Source organism: Talpa europaea (genome assembly GCF_964194135.1).
Source record: "Talpa europaea genome assembly, chromosome: 7".
NCBI lineage: Eukaryota > Metazoa > Chordata > Mammalia > Eulipotyphla > Talpidae > Talpa > Talpa europaea.
This window is the reverse complement of record NC_140074.1, coordinates 7,415,377-7,439,740: the sequence shown is the minus strand read 5'-3', so window position 1 is coordinate 7,439,740 and position 24,364 is coordinate 7,415,377. Positions and strand designations below refer to the sequence as shown.

At 43.1% G+C, this 24,364-nt stretch overlaps 1 protein-coding gene across 1 annotated transcript in view; it reads right to left on the bottom strand.

The window, feature by feature from the left end:
* The window catches only part of NR6A1 (nuclear receptor subfamily 6 group A member 1), a gene marked incomplete at its 3' end in the record, with an annotated part of 170,347 nt that overhangs the window by 5,705 nt on the left and 140,278 nt on the right, over window positions 1-24,364 (bottom strand). The window contains 4 exon segments of the mRNA XM_084236128.1: window positions 5,879-6,133; window positions 7,438-7,665; window positions 8,985-9,139; window positions 13,805-13,860. Coding sequence (XP_084092254.1) covers window positions 5,879-6,133; window positions 7,438-7,665; window positions 8,985-9,139; window positions 13,805-13,860 — 694 coding nt within the window.

Genomic DNA, 24,364 nt, shown 5'->3' with positions numbered 1-24,364 from the left:
GAGCAGCCAGCAGGGCAGGAGAGGTCTGCGTGCCTTGTGGGACACTCCCCCGGTGGCCGGGGAGTGGCCAGGGAGTAGCCGGGGATCGAACCAGCGCTGCAGAGGCTGCAGGCAGCTTCTCAACCCAGCGCTCAACCGCTGTGCCACCGGGGAGGCCCTCCTTTTTATCTTTTTAACTAAATTTGTCAGTCATTTACATGTCTACATAATTTTGGAGTTACATTTTTACTTCTCTGTATGTGTACTCGCTTCACTCAGCTTCCACCAAGCCTTCCTCGTCAATACCCTATTCCCTACCTTCCCCATTCTCTGCTCCCTCCCAGTAAAATATTCATTAAATCTAAGAATTGCTTTTTCACTAAGTGAATTTTTCACTACATCTACAAACTGTTTTTGCTGTACATTGCCAGTATATGCTTGCTGTTGTTGTTATAACCCACAGATGTTTCACACAGCATCAGCTCCAGACATGGAGCTTCTTTCATTCTGCTAATCTGAACGACGGCTACCTCCATTTCTCTCTGTGCCTGGCCCAATGGCTTTAGCAACTTTATTAATACTTTTCCAGACTGACTGACAAGTTTATATTGAATAAACACCATCATAGCCTTATCTAACATTTGTAGAGTATTTGTTACTTGCCAGGCACTTTGTTAAATACTTTATACACATTATTTCACTGGATATTCCTAGTAAGTGCACAAAATAGATATAATCCCCTTTGTTCACAAGTGGAAACAAAGGTTCCGAGAGTTATTCACTGTGTGCCGAGCACCCTTATATTTTACTGTCCCAACGTAATAGCACCTCCATATTAGGGATGAGGAAGGAGAAATGGTTTTACCAAAGTTACACAGTTAAGTAAGTGGTGGTCGGTTTTGACAATTTTTCTAAGTGTCACTTTCATAACACTACCCTGTCCATTCCCAAACTGTGTGGTTCTTAACTGGGAGAGGCTACCACATGCTGCCTCAGGCAACCTCAGGAGCTCTGAGGAACGACTCCCGCAGGGCCTAACCGAGAGCATGAACTGCCCCTGCAGGCCTCCATGACCTGAGAGTTGCGGGAGGGAGTGTGCCTGGGAACGAAGACCTCATTCCAGAACCTTACTGGCTACTTCTGTTCTCGAAAGGAAATGGGTTTTTTTTTTTTTAAGGATTTATTTATGCATACAAGAGCTGGGGTACAAGTCAGAGGTGTGGGGGGTGAGAGGATTCACCAGAGACAGAGTGGGGAACAGAAAGGCAGAATGACTGAAATAACTGCTGAGGGGAGCAGCGGGCAAGTCAGGAGATGTCTGCTGCGCCACGTGGGCAGCTCCCTGGCCAGGGATCGAACTTGGGCTGCAGTGGCTGCAGATAGCTTCATAGGTTGCGTCTTAACCCCTTTCACCACCAGGGAGGCCCCAGAAAATGGGTCTTCATAAACAATCCTTTTAGCATATCTGTCTGGAGAGCCAGGATGGGGGCAGGACAGGGTATGGAAAAGGAGCACATGAGCAGAGCAGCAGGGTCGGCATCTGTCTGGTGGCAGAGCAGTGTAGCAAGCGAAGATAACACTCTCTCCCTTAATCAGCAACCTCTTGCCCCAAGCGCTCGCTCTGGCACTCAGAACCTGCAGGTGTGTGGCTATCAGCCAGACCCCTTACCAGCAGTGCCAAACATATTCCTGGCTGAGGCTTCACCAGTGGGAAACAAAGGAGCTACCAAGTGCCTGATCTGAGCATGTGCCCTGGATCATCCCCTTCTCTGGGGAGAACACAGGCCCTTTTTCCAAGCTTCATAGACAGGCAACCATCATGGACCCCTGGTAGGAGTGGGGGGCTGGCAGCCAGCCCAGCAGCCCCCACTCAGTCTCCACAGCCTGACTGCAAAGCTTTCCTCCACACCCCGCATCCCACCCTTTGATAAACAAATTGTTCTCTGTTCCATGGGCCTGCTTTCTACCTCAGCCGTGCCTCCTCCACCTCTGCCCACTCCACAGCTCCAACGCCCCTGTATTCTCTGTCTACAAATTATCAGCATTCAAAGCCAGAAAGCTGGACAAACACACCCATTCTTCTTCTAGGTTCCTATTACACAAGCACGCTGGGACAAGGAAAACATTCCTGCCAGTATCCCCCAAACCACTGGACCATTCAGTCAGCAATTGAAGCTGACACTATATAAGTTATGTCCATTAAGGGGGCTAAGAGTTGTCTTTTTTTCCATTCATCTAAATGCACCTACTCCCAGGAGCAGTCCGCAGCCATGTGAGAGGAAGAGCCATCTCAGCATGCACGTACAGCTCCAATCAAACATTGGAGAAAGCTAAAGAATTTAGCATAAGGTAATAGTGTCTGGGCTTTGGAGCACAACAGCCTTAGGGGGTAATCTCAACTCTATCTCTTTCTAGTTTTGTAGCCTTGCGTTTCATCTCTCTGAACCTCAAGTTCTTCATCTGCAGCATAGGGATAATAATACTGCAGGTCTCAGCGGATGCTGGTGAGGATTAAACAAAAAATGTTTGTAGAGCACTGGAGAGAATTTGGCACAATAAAATCTATAATTGTTAGCTATTATTAATAACTGCACCACCACCACCACCACCCTCATCATCACTCCATTATCACAGCAAAAATAAGACTGTACGTGTTTCCCGAATCTTGCAGCTAGGGTCTGCATAGAAGTTGGGAGGCTACTTTCCAAAGAAGTGGCAGAAACGCTAACGCTCAGGAGCTAGAATTGCCCATTAAGGACCATCCAGTGCAAGGCTTCTTTTGAACGTGAAGGAGTCTTGATTAGGGCCAGGAGCAGTCACTGGCTGGTGCTACAATCTGCTTTAAATCAAATTCACCCAGCTCACTATGCGATAACACCCTGATTAAGGAAAATGGGCACCATAAATTTGATTCAATATTTGAGAAGCGAAAAGGAGGCGAACATGTATCATGTGGGAAAAGTCTTTTCATGACAGCAGGAACTCACTGCACTTGAGAGTTGTGAAAAAGTAAAGGCATTTTGGGGGAGTGGGAGTAACACAGGAGCAGGCAAGGCAGGAAAGAACTACGGCCAATTACACACGGTACACCCTGGGCTTCCAGGAGAATGCAGACTGCTCTGCAGTGCTGAACGGGATCCCAGAGGTTCCCAGACTTCCATTTTCTGCGACCCCCTGGGCACTTCTACAAGTGTCTCACACATAAACTCAGAGTGGCTCACCTTCCACCTTTTGGGTGCCCGCTTGCCGGGCAGCATCCCTAACTTTCCTGCTCACTGACTTCACCTCCTTGACATCTTAACTCTGCTGCCCTCGCTATTCCCAGGGCTTGTCTCCTTTCACCCGGGCTATGGGACAAGGGACAGTACCATGCACTGTCCTCTGGTTGGGCCAAGCTGTCTTTCCTGAGCTTTACCACCACAGGGATCTTTCTGAAGTGCAACCTGACCATGTAATTGCTCTGCTTAAAAACACTCTATGACTTAACCCTATTCACACAACAAAATCCAAATTCCTTAGATTGGACCGGCATTCAAGGACCTCCAGGACCTGTCTTTTTCATACCTTTCTCTCTAGTCACTTCTCCGTTTCCCAGGTACATTACCTCTATGCCCTTGCCACAGAATTGCTTTTGGTTCCCTGCAAAGCCATCCAGACTCTCTAACATCTGGGACTTTGTATTAGTGCCTTATCTTCTTCTTGTTCTCTACCATCTATCAAGAAAAATCCCACTTTAGATACAGCTCTTACAGTCCCTTACCCTGGCAAGCATTCCAAGGAGCCGTACGCGTGCTCATCAGTCCGCGCTTGCACCGCCCCTCACATGCCCTCAACCTCCACCAATGTCACAGCCTGCACTGTAGATTGTGTCTGTTTTGATTTGCCTCTCAATCCACTAAAGCAATAATATGGCCTCTCAGAGTCAGAAACCATAAACCCTGTCTGCATCATCTGTGATCCCAGCACTCTCCCCACAACACACATAGTAAGCGCTCAGTAAGTGGGCATGGAATCAGAACTAACAAGTTGAAGTTGTTAGTTTTTCCAGGGAAGGATTCCATATAGGAGTAAGAGTCCTCACACCAAATCTATTTCCTATCCTCAGAACCCACTTGAAAGCTCAGCAGCAATATTTATTCTGGAGTCAGCAGTGTTCAAAAGAACTTCCGTGATAATGGAAATGTCCTATAGCTGCACTGTCCATACAATAGCCACTAGGCAAAGGTAGCTACTGAGCACCTAAAATATGGCTAGTGCAAATAAGGAACTGAACCTCTAATATTAACTAATTTAAATTTAAAAAGCCACCCCAGGTTAATGGGCACTATCCTGGACAATAGAGTTCTAGTTTCTCCTTGGCAAGGAAACTTCCTAGACAATAAAAATGATATAATTCAGCTACCAACTCTTGCCTGGCTTTTGGAGCTCAAGGGTTTGGCAACAGTGGGGTGGGGGTGAGTTATGAAGTTCAATGTCACAGAAAGCCCTACACAGTAAGTCAGCCCTGCCTACCTGCAGAGGATAAATTCATCATCTACAGGAGTTGAGTCCACAGACTGACTGTATGGCCAAGTCTGGGCTACATGAGTGGATCCCAGCAGGAACTGAGGCCAGGCTCAATGAGCAAGCTCTGAAAACTTATGACAATATTAGAGAAGGCTGACTGCTATCTAAACACTCAGTGGGCCCAGAGTTACAGAGCAGGAGATAGGAATTTAATGGAAACAATGAATTAATGGCTCTAGAGAAGGGGTTAGGTCATCTGCAAAATCAGATAGCTCTGTTTACAGGACAAAGTGTCAACTGGGTTCAAAACTCCGTCATTTACAGATCACACCGAAGCCAGTAAGCATCATTAGAGTAAGGAAATATCAGAAATCCAGTGCCCAGAATCCTCCCTCATTCAGCTGTACAAAGAGCCCTTGAGGGTCTCCCCAGTGCTATGTAGAAATGTGGGAGGAGACTGATAACTCACTTTCTGCAACTTTTATCAATGGGGGCACCTTTTCTTTCCTCTTTCTTGGTGCTCTGGAATCTGATGACGTCTGTATTTTAAATTGTCCAATAAAGGTGATTTATTATAATGTCTATTTAAATGTGATTTAAACTTTATTTAAACTTTAAAATTTATATCAACGGTCATTTGTCCTGATTTTGGGATGTCACCAATGTGCTCCAGGTCTTCAAGGTTAAATGACCTGCTGTAGAAAGGGAGGTTAGGATGACACTGGCCAGCTGTGATGAGACTTTATCCCAGAAAATAGTGAGAACAGCTCACTCTCTTAGTCTCATACTCATACCACTTCCCTGCATCTCAAATGCAGTGAAAGAGCTGAATCTTTGCAGTTAGGCCAGATATAGATTCAAATTCAGACTCTGGGTTCAAAGCCCAAACTCTAAAGGATAGATTTTCTGACCTTCAGTTTCCTCATCTATAAAATAGGTGTAACATTACCTCAAGCTGAAGGCTGAGAAAGAAAGAAAATACCAAATCAGTACCTGGCACACAGCAGATACAATAACTCCTAGGTCTATTTCTGGATTGGAAAGTACAGCACTAAGTCCTTTACCTTATGGACAACCTTAGGGTTTTTGCTTTTCCCACTGTTACCGTACCTCAGTAATTCAGAAGTGATAAAAATAACAGCTTAGCATTCTGCTAAGCCTTGCTGCACAGTAACATTTATTGCTCAGAATACCTACCTTGTTGGGAGGTACTATTATGATCCCATTTTATAAATTCAGAATCTAAGCTCAGAGACTTGACTAAGGATACAAAGCTAGTCAGTGGTAAAGATTCAAATCTAGCCCTGTGTGTCTTTAACACTCAGGCAACTACCTTGCGGGGATGACAGTGGGTTGGTTGCCTGGAACTTCTTCCTCAATCAGCAGCACTTACCTGTGCAGTTCTTCATCAGAGGGTGAATACTTGGCGGTGACATCAGCCAGCTCCCCAAAGATCTGCTTACTATAAACAGTGAGGGAGGACAGAAGGATTAACTCCTGCCAGGTAGAGCTCAGGAGGCATGTGTAATCCTTGATTGAGAGCTCACAGAAAAAAGGCAGTTTCTTGATCCAGGCAATCTGCCTAAAGAGCAGCTCATCGGCCAGGCGGCAAAGTAAGGCAAACAGCTCTGCTTGGGTCACAGCATATCTGAGGGGTAAGAGCAGGAGAAAGTCACTTGCACTGGCTAGTAGTGAGGGTGGCGACACAGGAAGAGGGTATTCCTAAAGGCATTTAGGAATAAATACCCTAAAGGGTATTCCTTGCCTTTGATCATGGCTCTCTAGCTCCAATCACTTCAGTCTAATGACAAAGGGCAGGACTGGGGCCAGCAGCAAGCTCAGGGCTAGAGAAGTATGTTTCGTGAGAAAACGTTGCTGAGAGAAAAGGAGACTTAGACATTTGTGTAATTATCAGGGAGTATGGGTTATTTTAATACTGATGCCCACCAATGTTCCTTGTCTTAGATAAAATCCCCAGTCATATGCACCAGTTTTAGTAGTGACTGCTCCAAAAGTGTAGATCTGGTACCTACCCAATACAGACACTGGCATAAAATGAGGCTCAAGGTCTGCCAGAGAACAGAGTACGAGTACGTTGTGAACTTTTCCTGCTCTCACTGCACCCTCTGGTGGTGACAGAACCAGAATTAGAGTAGATCAGCCCCGGTACTCCTAGCTGTAAGGGTAGGATTTCTCATCCCTGGGCAGGATGATTTTCTTCTCAAGGTCCCTTGGTGTGATCCTTCCCCACTCCCCACACTGCTGTGCCAGACTAATAAAGATTTTGTGTGTCCTTACTGTAGGTAGAGATTTCAATTTCCTCTTGAAAAATTGGAGAATAAGTTTGAAAAAATCTCAGGGTATCTTTTTTTTTTTTTTTTTTTTGGGAGGGAGAGGGTTGGGATCTATCCTGGGTAACACTTAAAACAACTTATGTTCCAGGTCAAAGGAGTAACTGGTGCAGCAACAGGCTGAACTATTATTTACTCAGGTAGAGCCATCAGAGGATTGAAAAGTATTCCTTCTACCCACTTGAGGCCCACACACAGGAGTCACATGGCACCAGGTACCCGTGACAGACAGGCTGTAACCAGTTAGGGCTTTGAGTGCTTTGTTAAAGCGCCTCGACTTGACATGATTATTCCCATACTTAAAGCTCGTCTCTGGCACAGAAGTTTTCAGACCCATCCCAGGGCCTGGTTTACATAGGCCCAAGCAGAAACAAAGGCCCTTTAATCCCAATTTCATAGAGATTGACAAATAGCCTCAATTCTATAAGAAAAGATGCTCAACAGAAAAATGAGGTCCCACTGACATCAAAGATAAGTACAACTTGGTCCTCTGATGCCTCTCATTTTGAAATCTGGTGTTCAGCAGCCCAGGATTCAGGTAGGAATGGGGTAGGGAACATCTTGAGGCTGTAAGAGGAAAAATGGGGCAGGGCTCACTCACCCATCTTCAATCAGCATAGGTGTGCCCAAAGGCTCCAGGTCCTCAGCTGACACCAGCTGATGAATCAGACTGTATGACTGGGGATCCAGGCTGCGAGCTTGTGGGGGCAGAAGTGGTGAGTGGGCAGAATAGCTAAAAAGGTGCGGTATATACTGATAGTGTGGAGGCACAGACATCCCCATGTACTGCTCCCTGAATGCCATGAATCCATTTAGTTCCACAGACCTACTGGAGAGAAAAATCTCATGTCAAGCAGAGTCAGGGCAGGCCTATTGCCTACTCAAAGGAAATGAGCCAGAAGGTGGCTCAAGTGTTCTTTGGCCACGGAGTCTGTCTTCATCAAGTCAGGGCCTGAATTAATGGATATATGCATGTCTCCCTTATTAGACAGACTCTGTAAGCATATGTATATGTGGCTTACCACTGGATACCTGGCAGAATAGGTACTGAAAAAATATTAGTTGAATGACTTCCTTTATAGGTTTCACATATGGAATATTTAATGGATCCCTGTGAAATATGATGACAAAGGTGGATGTGTTACTGCCAGGAAAACTAAGGCACGGTTAGGCTAACTGCCCACCAAGCCACAAAAGAATCCAGCATCTATTGAGTAAAACCTGGCATGCGGCAACAACCCTCTTAAACATTCAAAGGAAATAAGAGAGGAACAAATGAATGAAAAAAACAATGAAATTATCAAGAGAAAGGTAGGTTCTTATCTTTCTCCTCTTGCAGAAATCTAATCACTATGTCAACTAAGAAAAAAAAAATCTCCAGCTTTGCCTAGGTACATCTCCTGTAACACAGGTAGGCAAACTATGGAGCATGGCCTGTTTTGATAAATAAAGTTTTATTGGAACACAGCCACATTCATTCATTTCAATACTGTCTATGGCTGCTTTTGTACCATGATGGCAAAGTTGACTAGCTGAGACTTAGACTGTGATAGTGTCACCTATAAAGTCTAAAATATTTACTACCTGGCTTTTATGTAAAAAGTTTGTCTATTCCTATCCCATAACAAATATTTCTGGGGAAAGGAAACCTTTCCTGACAGCAACACCTTTAATTTCACACCTATCAACTACCTTAAGATACCACTCTTGAACCTAGAATCTCCAAACTGGCATTTCATGACAGCAGTAAATCAGACTAGCTGAAAGTTTTCACTGTTTCTTAAAATTTATAAAGTTTTTGAAAATCATTACTCTAGCTAAGGCCGAGAAATAACTCAATATTGTCATGCAGTATGTTTTATTTCAATGATAGAGCAAATGAGAGAAAAGAGCTACATTTACAATGTTCTTCCATTAGGTGAAGAATGCGTGGATAGCTGCTCTAGCACTTCACTGAGCTGCAGAAGAGACTGCTTACTTTTTCAAGGTCTTTAACCAAAAAAATGGGCTGTAAAATGTTGCATCATCCTAGTCATTACCCCAAAAGGTTGAGGGAGCGCGAGTACAATGGCTGAGATGGAGTGGTAGAATACCTAGCCCAGAGCTCCCTTGGGGTCCACTCTTTGGGTGATTCTAGATGAAGCTCACCTGGAAGACAGGGTTGAGCCTGGTGAAGGCTGGTTGCTCTCTGAAGCCCTGTTCCCAGGGGAACTGTGGTCGCTGTCACCATGGTTGCTCCAGTGATTGGCCTCTTCCTCAAATTCCTGCCCAGACATGATCCTTTCGATCTCTTCCTCTGATATCTTTGACAAGGAATTGATAGATGTTAGATCAGGTGTACAGGATACCTTCTGTTTCTTCTTCAGGACTAAAAACTTATTTAAACCTAATAGGATTCCCAGAAGTCTCCAAAGATGAACCCAGACTCCCTCCTACCCACTCCCATACTCTGGGTCTCTCACTAACCTTAGCACAACTCGGCTGCTTGCCTTTCAGCATCATGGCTAATCGTGACCTTTCTCTTGTTCATGTGCTCTACTCTCAGGCCACAAACCCGCTAGGTTCTTCAATGGGCCACTCAGTCTTTGAGTCAATTCTTCCCCACCCCTGAAACAACACTCTTCAATAACATACTCTTATTTGCTCTTTTAAGACTCAATTCAAAAACCACCTTAGTGAATCGTTATTATCACTCCTAGAAATTAAGGTCCTCTTTCTAGCCACTCATAATTCTGCATTCTGCGTGAGGCAGAACAGCATAATGGTTGAGAGTATGAGTTTCAGAGCAGGACCACCTTTGTTCTAATCCAGGTTCTGCCACCATGTAGCTGTACAATCTTGGGCAATTCATTTAACTATATGAACCTTAACTTTTATGGTGGAGAGAATAATATAATAGTTTTTATCTCACAGGACACTGAGGGTTAAATTAGTTAATACATTATCACATGTTTAGAAAAGGCCCTGACATGCAACAATTTTACAAGAGAGGTGGCATTGCCTCTTGTCAATGATACCTTAATTATCATTGTTATTTTTGTAGCACTTATGATATTATATCATAAAAATATCCTCTATAAGACCTAAGGCTATGATAGGGACTAAAAAAACAATGAGTACCCCAAAAATGCATGTTGTATAAATGAACAAATATTCACTTAAGTAGTGAACATGATTTTCTTAGTAAGAAAGACATTTCTAAGCCTACTGAACTAAAGAAGAAATTGTAGCTCAGGGGCCTCCCTGGTGGCACAAGGGCTTAAGACACAACCTATGAAGCAATCCGCAGCCACTGCAGCACGAGTTTGATCCCCAGCCAGGGAGCCACCCATATGGCGCAGCAGACCTCTCCTGACCCACCCACTGCTCCCCTCAGCAGTATATTTCAGTCAATCTGCCTGTTCTGTTCCACACTCTGTCTCTGGTGAATCCTCTCACCCTCCCACGCCTCTGGCCTGTACCCCAGTTCTTGTATGCATAAATAAATAAATCTTTTTTTTTTTTTAAAAGCTTTAAAAAAAGAAATTATAGCTCAGGCAAGTGAATCGACTTGCTCAAGATCACACTATGTGCCATGTCTGGGCAGGAATCTGAGGAAGAAGCCAAAATATCCAAGTGTTTAGAGTTCAGTACTCTAGCTTACTATACCATAAAAGGAGTGAATAAATACTTATTTTGAGAAGTCTTTAACCCAGAGTTGAAGCTTAACTGGCTAACTTCAGTACACAGAATGAGAATGAATGCTAAGGATGAAGCGCCAAGTGAATTTTTATTTCTTGTTCCTAAGGAAAGACTAAAAGGACATCATCTTCCAAGTCTATACGACTCAAATCTGTATACTTCTTTATTCCAGCAGCCTGTGAGGAAACTTGAGTTGCTATGATCATAAATATAGAAGGCATTTAGAATTGGGAACCCGTCAGTACAGAGGAATTTGGAGGGAAAACAAGAAACGTTTACAGGTACATAAGTTGCGTGGTCTTAAACAACTTGGATCACACATGGACTTGGGGAGGTAGTCTTTATTTAGTCACACGTAGCAAAAACAGTAAGAACACAAATCTTTTCTTAGAAGTGCTTAGAACACTGAAGTCATTGTTACATTTTGTAACACATGTGAACACAAATGAAGTCATTAAACTGAAGTTCTGACTGAGGCAGCCTCAGTGATGGTGATTAGACTAAGACTAGACCTTGGAGAGTAGGAAGGTACTTCAGCTGGGTGAAAAGGGCCAGTCTTGGTAAAGTCAGTTTGTTACCACTGGAGCCAGCTGTGACACTGCACCTGTTTCTGCCTGTCAGTAGAGGTTGGAATAGGGAATAGAGCAAGTCAGGAGAGCTTAGATCTGGTTCAACACTTACCTGTCACTGCTAGCTGGCTCTAGGGCAAGTCACTCAAGCTACTCAGTGAGCAAGTCACTTAAATGAGAAATAAAAGGCATCTAAATCGGAAAGGAAGAAGTAAAATTCTTTATTTGCAGATCACATGATCTTACAAATGGAAACCTCCTAAAGATTCCAAAGGGGAAAAAAATGTTACTGTCAGGCAAGTCACTCAAGTTTTCTGAGTTTCACCTCCCTCCCTCATCTGTAAAAAAGGAGGCAATGCCACCTCTCTTGTAGTGCAAGGTTCCCTACAGTATGCTGGAGCAAAGAAGTATGCAGATTTGAGATTTGGGAGGTTAATCTAAGATATAGTTATAACGTGCAAATGTACCCCAGGTGAATATTCTAGCTCATATTTTTATTATTAAAAATACAGTGGGCCTCCCTGGTGGCGCAAGGGTTAAGAACAACCTATGAAGCTATCCGCGGCCACTCCAGCATGAGTTTGATTCCCGGCCAGCCAGGGAGCAACCCACATGGCACAGCAAACCTCTCCTGGCTCACCCGCTGCTCCCCTCAGCAGTGTACTTTGGTCAATCTGCCTGTTCTGTTCCCCACTCTGTCTCTGGTGAATCCTCTCACTACCCCTGTGCCGCTAAATAAATAAATCTTTTAAAAAAATAGTTAAAAAGTTGGAGATCATAGCTTTCTCCAACACACCACTAAGAAACAATAGAAGACTAAAAAGAAAATTAAAAAGCCCAGTATTAAAAAATCAAATGAAGATGAAGTATGTTTCTCTGAGCATCAGCTCTAGAGAGAACATGGAGTCTGGAGCAGACAGAGAACCACACAGCATTCAAAAAACATTAGGTACCACTAAGGAAGGTTTTTCACTGAGGAAATGCTAAAGAAATCTTCCCAGTGGATTAACTTTTAATTGCATCTAAATATAAAAAGAACGACTACCAATAAAAATCTTTACATGAAAAGCCCACAGCTTTCATGTATTTCGTATTTTTCACTTTCAATGGTGAAAACCGAAAGCTTTTCCTGTAAAATTAGGATCAAGACAAGGTTGCCCAATCCTACCACTTCTAGTCAACCTAATACTGGAAGCCCAGCAAGGCCATAGGCAAGAAAAAGAAATAAAAGGCATCTTAAGCAGAAAGGAAGAAGTAAAATTATATTTATTTGCAGATTATATATGTATGTACACACACATATATAAACCCCTAAATATGCCCCCCAAAAGAATTTAGCAAAGCTTAATACAACATCAATATATAAAAATCAGTTGCATTTTTATACACTAAGAACAGATTCTCTGAAAAGAAAATAATCTCATTTACAATAGTATCAAAAAGAAAAATATACTTAGGAATAAATTCAACTATTAAGGTGAAAGACTTGTACATTGCTGAAACACTGCTCAAAAAAATTAAAGACATAAATAATGGAAAGACATATCTATGTTTGTAAGTTAAGATATACCGTAAAAATGTCCATACTACCCAAAGTGACCTACAAATTCAATGCAATCCCTAAAAAAATTCTAATGGCTATTTTTTTTTGTAGAAAGAGAAAAAATGCTAAAATTCACACGGAGTCACAAAGAACCTCAAATAGCCAAAACAATCCTGAGAAACAACAACAGTTGGAGGCCTTATACTTCCTGATTTCAGAACATAACGCAAAACTACATACAAAACAGTATGGTACTGTCAAAAGGGCAGACATGCAGACCAATGGAACAGAATAGAGAGTCCCCAAATAAACCCACTCATGTATGGTTCAAAAGATCCTTGACAAAGATGCCAACACTACACAATGGGGAAAGAATGGTTTCTTCAACAAAAAAGGTACTGGGAAAGCTGTCTCTCCATGTGCAAAAGAATGCGATTAAACTTATACCATACACAAAACTCACCTCCTAATGGATTAAAGACTTAAATGTGATTACATAAATGCTAAGTTTCTGCAAAGCAAAGGCAACAAACAACAAAGTGAACAGGTAACTTACAGAATAAAATATCTGTAAATCAATCTATCAGTGCAAACTTCAGCTTCTTTAGGAAGCCTTCCCTGAGTGTCTTAAGTCCCTAATCATGGCTCTAGTCCAAACAGAAAAGAAGCCATGCTTCCTTGTATACTCTCTGGACATCCTCTGTTAGCACTGACTGTATGATGATGTCTGTTTACATGTCAGTTTACACAAGTTCACAGTACAGGGTCTGGCAATAACTACTTAGTCAATGCTTGTGGGATTGAATGAGTACGTTCTATTGAAATATCTTGAGATGCATTTAACAGCAAAGGAATCTTGCAGATTTCTGCCAGGCTAAGTTATCTACAACCTTAAGTGACATAAAAAAATCCTCTGGCTGGCTTATAACTAGGATTGGGTTCATTTCCTGTGAAATCCTTAGGAATGGTGAGGGATTACAAGAAGAGTTTTTAATAGTTACCCTAAGTATTTAAGATTTTCAAACCACTTTTATATCCAGACATATGCAGTTTTATAGAAATTAAAGCAAAAATGGTTCCTCCTCTCAACAGCAGGAGATGGTCAGGTGAGCAGCTACAGGAGATGTGGATCCTGGGTTTCTAGAGTGGATCACCGACTGAGACTTAGAACTCACCTGGACTGGCCCAATGCTCTTATTCCTGCCTCCAGGCATGCCATCTTCTCTGATTGCTGTAAGGAAACATAAGCCAAGATAGTCAGTGGAATGCCCACAGAAGTCGAGCCACAAAAAGACAACTTACTTGGCCAAAATCACAAGATAGTAACTGATGAAGCCAACATTAAAAGATAAGTCTTTCTGGACCCAATGCATACTCCAGGCTACCTCATAGGCGGCAGAGTGCCCCAATCATTGGATGCACACTAGCCACACTGTACATATTCAACACACTCAACAAAGGTAGAGCATTATTGATAGTCTCATAGTCACAAATATCTCACCAGAATGATGCATCTAAAGGTTTTGATAAATTCAAAGGGTGGGGACAGAAAGGATATTCTTTTTAAAAAAAAATTATTTATTTATGAATACAAGAACTGGGGTACAGGTCAGAGGTGTGTGTGTGGCGGGGGGGGGCGGTGGTGGTGAGAGGATTCACCAGAGACAGAGTGGGCAACAGAACAGGCAGATCTACTGAAATACACTGCTGAGGGGAGCAGTGGGCGAGTCAGGAGAGGTCTGCAGCGCCATGTGGATCACCTCCCTGGCTGGCGACAGAACTCGTGTTGCAGTGGCTGTGGACAGCCTCATAGGTTGTATCCTAACCCCCTGTGCCACCAGGGAGGCCCGGATATTCTCATTTTTAAAGAAAAATTTTTATTTCCAGTATAAGTTTGTGTTTAATTTAGATGATAAGGAAACAGATTTTTTTGTTTTGTTTTTTAATTAATCCAAATTTTGACCTTATTGGTTCTTTCCTACAATGACAGTCAGCGGAGTTCCTTTGCAATTCATTTCCCACCCAGGTGATTCTACAAGAAGAAGACGTCATTAAGCAATTTCTACTATAAAGAGCACTCTTTAAATAGTGCCAGCCTCATTAAGAATAACAACTAATAGGGCCTCCCCGGTGGTGCAGCGGGTTAAGCGCCACAGCGGGTGAAGCTGTCCACAGCCTCTGCAGCGTGGGTTTGATCCTGGCCGGCCAGGGAGAATCCCACGTGTGTGCAGCAGACCTCTCCTGTCGCGCCCGCTGCTCCCCTCAGCAGTGTATTTCAGTCTTCTGCCTGTTCTGCTCCCCTGCTCTGTCTCTGGTGAATCCTCTCACCCTCCCACACCTCTGGCCTGTACCCCAGCTCTTGTATAAAAATAAAATAAAAATAAATCAAATCTCAAAAAGCACTCTTTAAATAGTGCCAGCCTCATTAAGAATAACAACTAGGGCCTCCCCGGTGGGCAGCAGTTGAGCACTGGGTTACGGGGGGCGAGGGTCCCACATGGCGCGCAGACCTCTCCTGCTGCACCCACTGCTCCCCTCAGCAGTGTACTTTGGTCCTTCTGCCTGTTCTGCTCTCCACTCTGGCTCTGGTGAATTCTCTCACCCTACTGTGCTTCTGACTGTACCCAGTGCTTGTATAAATAAATAAATCTTAAAAAAAAAAAAAAATAACAACTTATCCCTGGTGGCCATGGGATAAGTCTCAGTGCTATCATCACTATGGCCTTAGTTCGATCCCCAGCCAGGGAGCTGACCCAACATATGGCGCAGCAGACCTCTGTGTCTTGCGCGCTTACCCCCTTAGCAGTGTATGTCAGTAGATCTGCCTGTTCTGCTCCCCACTCTGTCACTGGTGAATCCTCCTACCTTCCCTCCCCTCTCAGCCCTGCACCTCTGGCCTCTGGCCCGGTTCCTCTGTTAAAAAAAAAAAAAAAAATAGGAAAAAAGAAAAGGATAACAGCTAATACTATTACCATCAAATGTTTATGTTTATGGAGCACAGAGAGGGAATTCTTGATTTGCAATTAGATAAAGTTTTGATGTCTGGCAAAGCTTTCTGGAATAGACAATTTCTGGATTGAGTCTTAAAGGATGCGAAGGAGTGATACAGAGAAAGGGTGCTCCAGGTTGAGTGAACAATGTATAGGAAAGCTTCAAGTTGAAAGTAAGCATGCAGTGTTCTTTCTGGGAATTTCTAAGTGGTTTAATCTAGCTGAAGCATGGGGCAGGGTGTCTGAGGCAAGAGAAGAGATTGGAGAGGTCCACTGAAGCCAAATCTTAGAGAGCTGTGAATGCCAGGTGAGGAGAATGGACCTTCATATGGCAGTCTGGGAGCAAGGGGGGATGCAGGAGAGGGACAGGTTGGCTTTTCTGTACTGTTTTTGTGCTTGGAGGGGGTAGCAGTGACAGAGGACAAGCCAACGGCACTACGTGAGAGCAAGCTTCACTATAACATAGAGAAGTAATATACAGAAATAATATCAGATAGGTTCTTGGAAACTACAACTTGTTAAGCAAAACAATGTGTAACAGAACCAAGTTTACCACAGGCTAAGTGGTACAGAGAAGCACTCGGCTCCTATGAGGTGGTTCTGGCCACAAAAACATCACCAAACATCTAAAGATGCAAACAAAACACTTCTAATATTAAACAATATTTTGTATTCATTCATATTCCAACCTGCTTATTCCAGTTTAGCATTGTGGATAGCCAGAGTCGGTGCAGGATGCAAAGTGGAAAGAAGATGCCCTTCTACTGCAGCGCACACTCACGCACCCTGTACTCAACTCAGATATGCCAATTAACCTAACATTGTATCTCTGGGATGGGGGGAGGCACCCAAATACAGACATGGGGAGAATATGCAAACTCCACACAGACAGTGGGGAAGATGCTTTTCCCCTCTTGTCAGTGTTACAGCTGATGCTGAATGCAGTGACATTATTAGAGCACCTGCTCTACCAGTTTTAAAAAAAAATTTAACATGAAGACTCTAGAAAGTCCTTGGGTCAGGGTGGGTTGTTTCAAAAGGTGAGGGCACCAAGCATACATAACATTCTGTTCCCATGGGTCACTTCCCTTGAAGCAGACATCATTCTTGGTATTCTCAGAAGATTGTACATTCAGAATCTGACAGGATTGGATCTAAACCCTGTCTCTGCCTTATAGACAAGTGTTTTCACTTCTCTGAACCTAAGTTTATGAAAAATAAAGAGGGTCTACTGGAACCTGTCTTATGGGGTATTGTAAAGATTATATATAAAATAATATAGCTAAGGCACCAAGCACAGGGTCTGGTATACAATGTAAAATCTCAGCAATGAATCCTTTCCTCTTCCAACCTCTTTTGTCCAAATACAAGACTGAGAAAACCCAGGTCCTATTTTCAACTGTGTTAGAACCTTTATATCCTCACCTGTGAAATGGAGGCAAGAGTCTGCTGCCATAAGGCTGCTGTGTGAATGAGTAGTGAGAAACAGCCTATGGCGGAGCTAGATGTGTGCTGGTGGTTGTCCGGGAGCTTTCTTTCGACCTAATTTTAAGTTTCAAAATTTCCTTCTTTGCTCTTTCAGGGTCAATGACAGTTTTCAGACACTGAGGTTCAATATTGAAACCTCACGTGTCTCTACCCTGGTTCTCAGGTACAGAACAAAGATTTAACACTGGGAGACACGGAATATATTTCACTTGATCTCACTCTCACTGTCTTGGAGGTAAGGAAAAAACTCAACATGTTTTCCATTTTGTCTTTTAAAAGGCTACAAATCTTAAAAAGATTTACATCTTGCCAATTTCATGTGCTGGTATTTCAAAACTCATGGTGTCTCCCAACTGCACTTGTAGTAAGGACACTCATATATGATGGATATTGACTTCTGTGTTAGGTATTATCTTGGGTAAAATAAATCCAGCAGTAGTAGCATCACTCCCATTGGACTGACTGACCTAAGACTCAGAGCAATGAAGTATTTTGCTTAAGGTAACAGACACTGAAGAACAGAGTAAGGACTGAAAACTAGACTGACTCTCTTTCTACTTCTGGTGTTTTTCATAGTCTGTGTACATCTCATAGGAGAAACAATTTTAGGTGGTGCTTTGCTTAAATTCTTAATTTAACATTTATCCTAAGGTGCACAAAAAAATACCACTTTTCTCACCTCCCTGGTGGCACAAGGGGTTAAGCGTCAGCACTATGAAGCCATCCGCAGCTACTGTAGCAAGAATTCAATCCCAGGCCAGGGAGCTGACCCACATGGCCCACTGCTCCCCTCAGCAGTATATATCGTCAGTCTGCCTGTTCTGCTCCTCACTTTGTTTCTGGTGAATCCTCTCACCCACCTTGCACCTTTGCTTATACCCCAGCTCTTGTATGCATAAATAAATCAATCTTTAAAAAAAAACACCACTTTTCTGGGCCTCCCCTGGTGGCGCAGGCGGTTGAGCGCTGCGCTGTGAAGCTGCCCGCAGCCTCTGCAGCACCAGTTTGATCCCGGCCGGCAAGGGTCCCACATGGCGCAGCAGACCTCTTCTGTCTCACCCGCTGCTCCCCTCAGCAGTGTATTTTGGTCAGTCTGCCTGGTCTGTTCCCCGCTCTGTCTGGTGAATCCTCTCACCCTCTTGTGTATCTGGCCTGTACCCCAGGGTTCTTATATAAATAAATAAATCTTTTAAAAAAAAAAAAACCAAACCACTTTTCTCACTCAGCAAGGTGATAAAAAATCCCCTTTGAAAATTAACTGAGGGCCTCCCCGGTGGCTCAGCGGTTGAGCGCTGGGTTGCGAAGCTGCCCACGGCCTCTGCGGCGCCAGTTCCATCCCCGGCTGCTCCCCGGCCACTGGAGGAGGGTCCCACATGGCGCGCAGACCTCTCCTGCCGCCCACTGCTCCCCTTAGCAGTGTTCTTCAGTCCTTCTGCCTGCTCTGCTCCCCGCTCTGGCTCTGGTGAATTCTCTCACCCTCCTGCGCTTCTGACTGTACCCAGCGCATGTATAAACAAAACAAACAAACAAACAAACAAAAATAAATAAATAAATAAACATGCTTCTATTTAAAAAAATTTTAAAAAAATTAACTGATTTTTTTAATAAGTTGATTTAAAAGAATATAAAAGAAATCATTGTACTGGCTTAGTCAGAGATGTCAAAATCTGTCAAGACTGCATGAAACTGCCAGACGTGAGAGAAATGAAGCAATGTATCACAGAGCTCATGGTAAACAGAAACTTGGATCATATTTGAAAGCTTTTAATGTACTTACATAAATGTTATCACATTTGATCCTCACAATAAACCTGGGAGGCATACATTATTTTTTACCATATGCAATGGAACGATGATGAAACAGAAGTGGAGAGGTAAAGGGACTGCTCCCAGGTTTTTCAGGGAAGAAGTGACAGAACTGGGATTTCAATTTAGGTTTTCTGATTCTAAAGGTGCACTTGTTCCTGGATGCTACACTGCGCTGAGCTAAGTACAAGTTTTTCAGTGGGGCTGAAAGTTTTTCTGGTAATGATCACACACATACACGGCTACCGCGCAGGATCACAGACATGGTCGTGCAGTGCCTCTTGTCCAAAACTAAGAGTGGCACCAGCCATGTTTCTTGGTCAGTCTGCCTGCTCAGAAGCACACGTACTTTTATCTCCCTGGAACTCACGTACCTACCATTTCACACTCATGTACCTGCTTGGGCCTGAGCAGCTAACCACATCCAGAACCCAGAAAAGTAAACGAGACACAAAGCTAACTACTCAAAGCCCTGCTCAAACCCACTGGTGGCTCTATGGTATATGGGCTCGTTGGTCCAAGTGCCCTTGCCTGCCTGGCATTCAAGGCACTCTGCGTGATCCAGTTCCTCTGGGATTCCCCATCCTCATCTCTTGCTACAAACGTTACACTGCACCCATAGAAAACTATTCATTAGTCCCTGAACAGGCCATGCGATTTCACACAGTTGTGCCTCTGTACATGTTTTGCCACTACTCGGCAGAAATTTTATAGTAGAAAAATCTGGCAACCCCACCTAACCCAAGCACATCTTAATCAAGCGATTCAAGTGAATATGACTAACAAATGGGACAAACTTACACCACATGCTCTTGATATGATGCAGTGAAAGGATGACACATCATTTTTGTGGCATTCTTGCCAAAAACGCATAACCAATATAATTGTGAGCAACTGACAAACCCAAATTGAGGCATAATTTACAAAATAAATGACATGTTTTATTCAAAACTGACAATGTTACTAAGAAGAAAAAAGGCCAAGGATCCATTTCAAATTAAAGGAGACTAACTGAAAGGAATGTGTGATCCTGGATTGGCTCCTAGAAGAGAATAAATTGCACTAAGAAAAAAAAATTTGAATAAGGTCTGGTAATTAGATAATAGTGTTATGTTATGTTGAATTTCCTGTATCTGATAAAAGTACCAGAGCTGTTAGAAGCAAAGGGGAGTGACACCTACAACACCCACACATACACAGAGCGAGAGAAGGGGGCGGGAGGAGACATTTCTAAAGAGCTCTTTAAGTCTGTAAAGAGCCTGAACTTCTATTCTTCAAAGATTCTGCTCAAACGGTATCTCTGAGATTTCTCAGGGCTCTATTTTCATCCTGGTAAAGTATTATATGGCAATGCCACAGACTTGCTGTTTCATAAGGTGATTTCTACAAACATCAACCTCCTCCAAGAAGGTTTTCTTAACCTTTTTTACTTTGAACTAGTTAACTAGTAATTTATGAGATAACAAAGTTAAGGGAATTTTAAATATCTGCACATACTTAACTGGTATGAATTCCCCCATGAGGCTCAGTGTAAGCTTCCTCTTATCTCTGATGATTTTACTGTCCTGGCTTCCCACCACAGTCAATCCATCAAACCAGTAAACATCCTACCCTAAAGCAGGGTGATATCCTAAGGGGCATACAGAAAAGTTGGACTTGGTCAATGCTCCTGAGCTGCTCACTGTATGAACAGACACATAAAGAAAGCACAAGGTATTAGGGTCATGACAGGGGGCAAAAAAGGGCTGTAGAAGTAAAGGAGGGTCACCTGGTGGTAGGGGGTGGTGTCAAAGAAGGTTTCTTAAAGAATGTTACAAATAAAAGCTGAGCATAAAAAGAAAAGTCTATATAGTTAAAAAAAGAAGAGGTATAAAAAATTTCAGGAAGAGGGCCCTCCTGGTGGCGCAAGGGGTTAAGTGTCAGCACTATGAAGCAACCTGCAGCCACTGTGACACAAGTTTGATCCCCGGCCAGGCCAGAGAGGTGACCCACAGAGCGCAGCAGACTTCTCCTGTCTCGCTCGCTGCTCCCCTCAGCAGTGTATTTCAGTGAATCTGCCTGTTCTGCTCCCCACTCTGTCTCTGGTGAATCCTCTCAACCCCCACACCTCTGGCCTACACCCCAGCTCTTGTATGCAATAAATAAATAAATCTTAAAAAAAAAAAAATTCCAGGAAGATGAACCCACATGTGCGAAAGCCTCAAAATACCTTATGGTTTTTGGAAAAGTAGGATGGAATGTGGATTGTGTGTAGGAAGGAGCAGAGAAGGGAAGGAATGAAGTGGCTGATGCAAGAGTCAGTAGGGCCCTAAAAATCTTTCTGAGGAGCCTGGATTTATTCTGAAGACTGAAAACTGAATAATGAGGATCATGCGTTTGGGGGGGTACCTGGGTAGTAATGGGGATGGACAGGTAGGGCCTGTTCACCACCCTTATTTAATAGGGTTAGTTAATTTCCTGGCCGGCCAATATTCAGGTATGAAAAGATATCTATGTCCAGAGATGGGAGACACAACACCGTCTATTTCTTAAATTTTGAAATAAATTTAGGAGAGCTGCAAAAATAGTTCAGAGAATTACCATATACTCTTATACTTAGCTTCCCCTTCTGTTAACATCTTACATAACCACAAACTATTCATCAAAACTAAGAAATTAACTTTGATACAATACTATTAACCAAAGCACAGACTTCATTCAGATTTCCCCAGCTTCACTGATGTCCTTTTTTTCCATTCTATCCAAGCTATGATTCCACATCTCATTAATTGTCATATCTCCACAGTCTCCTCCATCATAAGATTTTCAGTCATTCCTTGTCTTTTGTGACCCTGACATTTCGAAAGGATGTTTTGTAGAAATGTGAGTTATTTAGAATTTGGACTTGCCTGCTTTCTCATGATTGGACAAGAATGTAACCTGGTGCTGCGTGTGTGTGTGCGCGCGTGCACATGCGCGTGCCCTTCCTAGTGTATCATATCAGGGGTCTATGAGTCAGTGTTTTACTGGTGGTGTTAACCCTGATTTCTTGGCTGAAGTGTTATCTTCTCTCAGAATTCTCTATGAAGCTTACACTGTAATTATTACTTATTCTGAGACTATGTAAATACTTACTCTTTTGCTAAGTCTAAGTAAAAACTTCCTCTTGTAATCGCTAAATATTATGAGACTGCAAATATTCTCTTTCTGCTTCAACTTGAGCTCACTTATTTTAGCATCCACCAGAGCCATCTGGCCTGCAGCAATTATTACTGTGGTGCTCTAATGGTGATATCTATTTCTCTCATTCCTCCAACATTTATTAACTAAGATTCTTCAAGGAAAAAATTGTCCCTTTTGTAGTCACTCAATTAGTTCTATCAATATGAACTCAGGGTATTTGATTCTTTATTATAAACTAAAACACAGTTATTTTGTTAATCAAGTTGTTCCAACTTTTGCCATGAGAAGTCCTGTCAGGTTGGTTTCTGTGCCCTTGTGATATATTTCCTTTCCCTGCTCCCCCCACCTTTTTCCTTGAACATTCAAAATTTCAGGCACCAAAAGATGCTCTCCAGGCTCATCCTATATTTTTCCCACCTCAGCACTGAGAAATTCTAAGAGCTTTTACTGATATTTATAAAGACCTGGGCACTATGTATGTTCACTGCTCTTGGAGCATCATTGCTTCTAGCTTCTGTTAATGGTTAGAGCCAGAAGATATGTGGATGAATTCTGATCTGTGTATCCACACATATATCTGTATTTTTTTATGCATACAAGAGCTGGGGTAGAGGCCAGATGTGTGTGTGTGTGGGGTGAGACGATTCGCCAGCGACAGAGTGGGGAACAGAACAGGCAGATGGACCAAAGTACACTGCTGAAAGGAGCAGTGGGTGAGTCAGGAGAGGTCTGCTGCGCCATGTGGGTTGCTCCCTGGCTGGCCAGGGCATCGAACTCGTGCTGCAGAGGCTGTGGACAGCTTTATAAGTTGCATCTTAACTCTTTGCGCCACCAGGGAGACCCTATATCTGTATTTTTCATCTATTTAGCTACCTGTCTACATAGACCTGAGTCCATACTGATACCTGATTCCCAACTAGCACCAGAGGGTGCCAGTCTAGTCTTTTATTTAAAGATTTATTTTATTTATTTATACAAGCACTAGGTATAGTCAGAAGCGCGGGAGGGTGAGAGAATTCACCAGAACCAGAGCGGGGAGCAAAGCAGGCAGAAGGACCGAAGTACACTGCTGAGGGGAGCAGCAGGCGGCAGGAGAGGTCTGCGCGCCATGTGGGACCCTCACCCTGCGGCCAGGGATCAAACTGGCACTGTAGAGGCTGCAGGCAGCTTCGCAACCCAGCACTCAACCGCTGCGCCACCAGGGAGGCCCTCATTCTAGTCTTATTTCCTAATTTATAACTCCTTTCTCTAATGTGAGAAACTTGACTCTCATTATCTAGAATATACTGATTTGTCTGCTCAACTCTAGTGAGCAGAAATGACAGAATCCCTAACCCATAACCTTAAGAGAAACATATTTATAAACTAATTTACTTTGTTAATATACAATTCTTTTTTGTCTTTACAATATACAGTCAAAACCTTATAATATACAGTCAAAACATGTTTTCCAAGGTCAATTCCTTTCTTCTCCATTCACTCCCTTCAATATAGTTATGTGATTTATTTGTAGTGTCAGATCTGTCTCAGTCTGCAACCCAACTCCCACCCCATACTGGTTGCTTAAAAAAAAAAAAAGACTACTAAATAGAAAAATTCACTTGTTTGGTGGTGTATAGTTCTATAAATTTTGACAATGCATAGCATTATGTGTTGAAAACCACACTTCCCATCATGCCCAAAATATTCTAATGGCAACAACAATTTTAATTCTGCTCTCTCAGCACCAACCAGGAGGTGGCAGGGTTTCTCTCTGAGAGGCAGAGATCACCAGGCAACTGAGCCTGCCTGCTCTGCTCGCAAAAGGAGCGAGGAAGGCAGCTCATCATTCCTCACAGCCGTAAGTCACCATCTCCTGGCTATGGTAAGAGTTATGAGGATAAGCATCTTCTTCCTGGAAATATGTGAGTTTAGGTGAAAGTCTCAGACTGTCACACACAAAAGGAATAAGCAGGATGATTCATCAGCGAAACTAGTTAAGAAGGCAACCTACAAATATGCATCGATAAAATACAGTGTGGGCAAGAAAGCAAGCTGAGAAAATTGAGGACAAAAACCAAATCAGGTGAGGGAGAGCAGATGACCACAGACTCTTCAGAACATTAGTTGATTGGGCGGTGATGGAAAAGATTTCTGTAAGAGGAAACTGATAGTGGGGAAGTAGAGGATTTCTGGGTAGAGGAAAGAACCTGAGCACAGGCAGGGCAGTTAGAAAGAAAAGAGGACAAAGTTGGTAAGTTTAAGTGCCTTTTCATCTGAAATTGCTACTTCCTGTCATTCTTTCTAAAA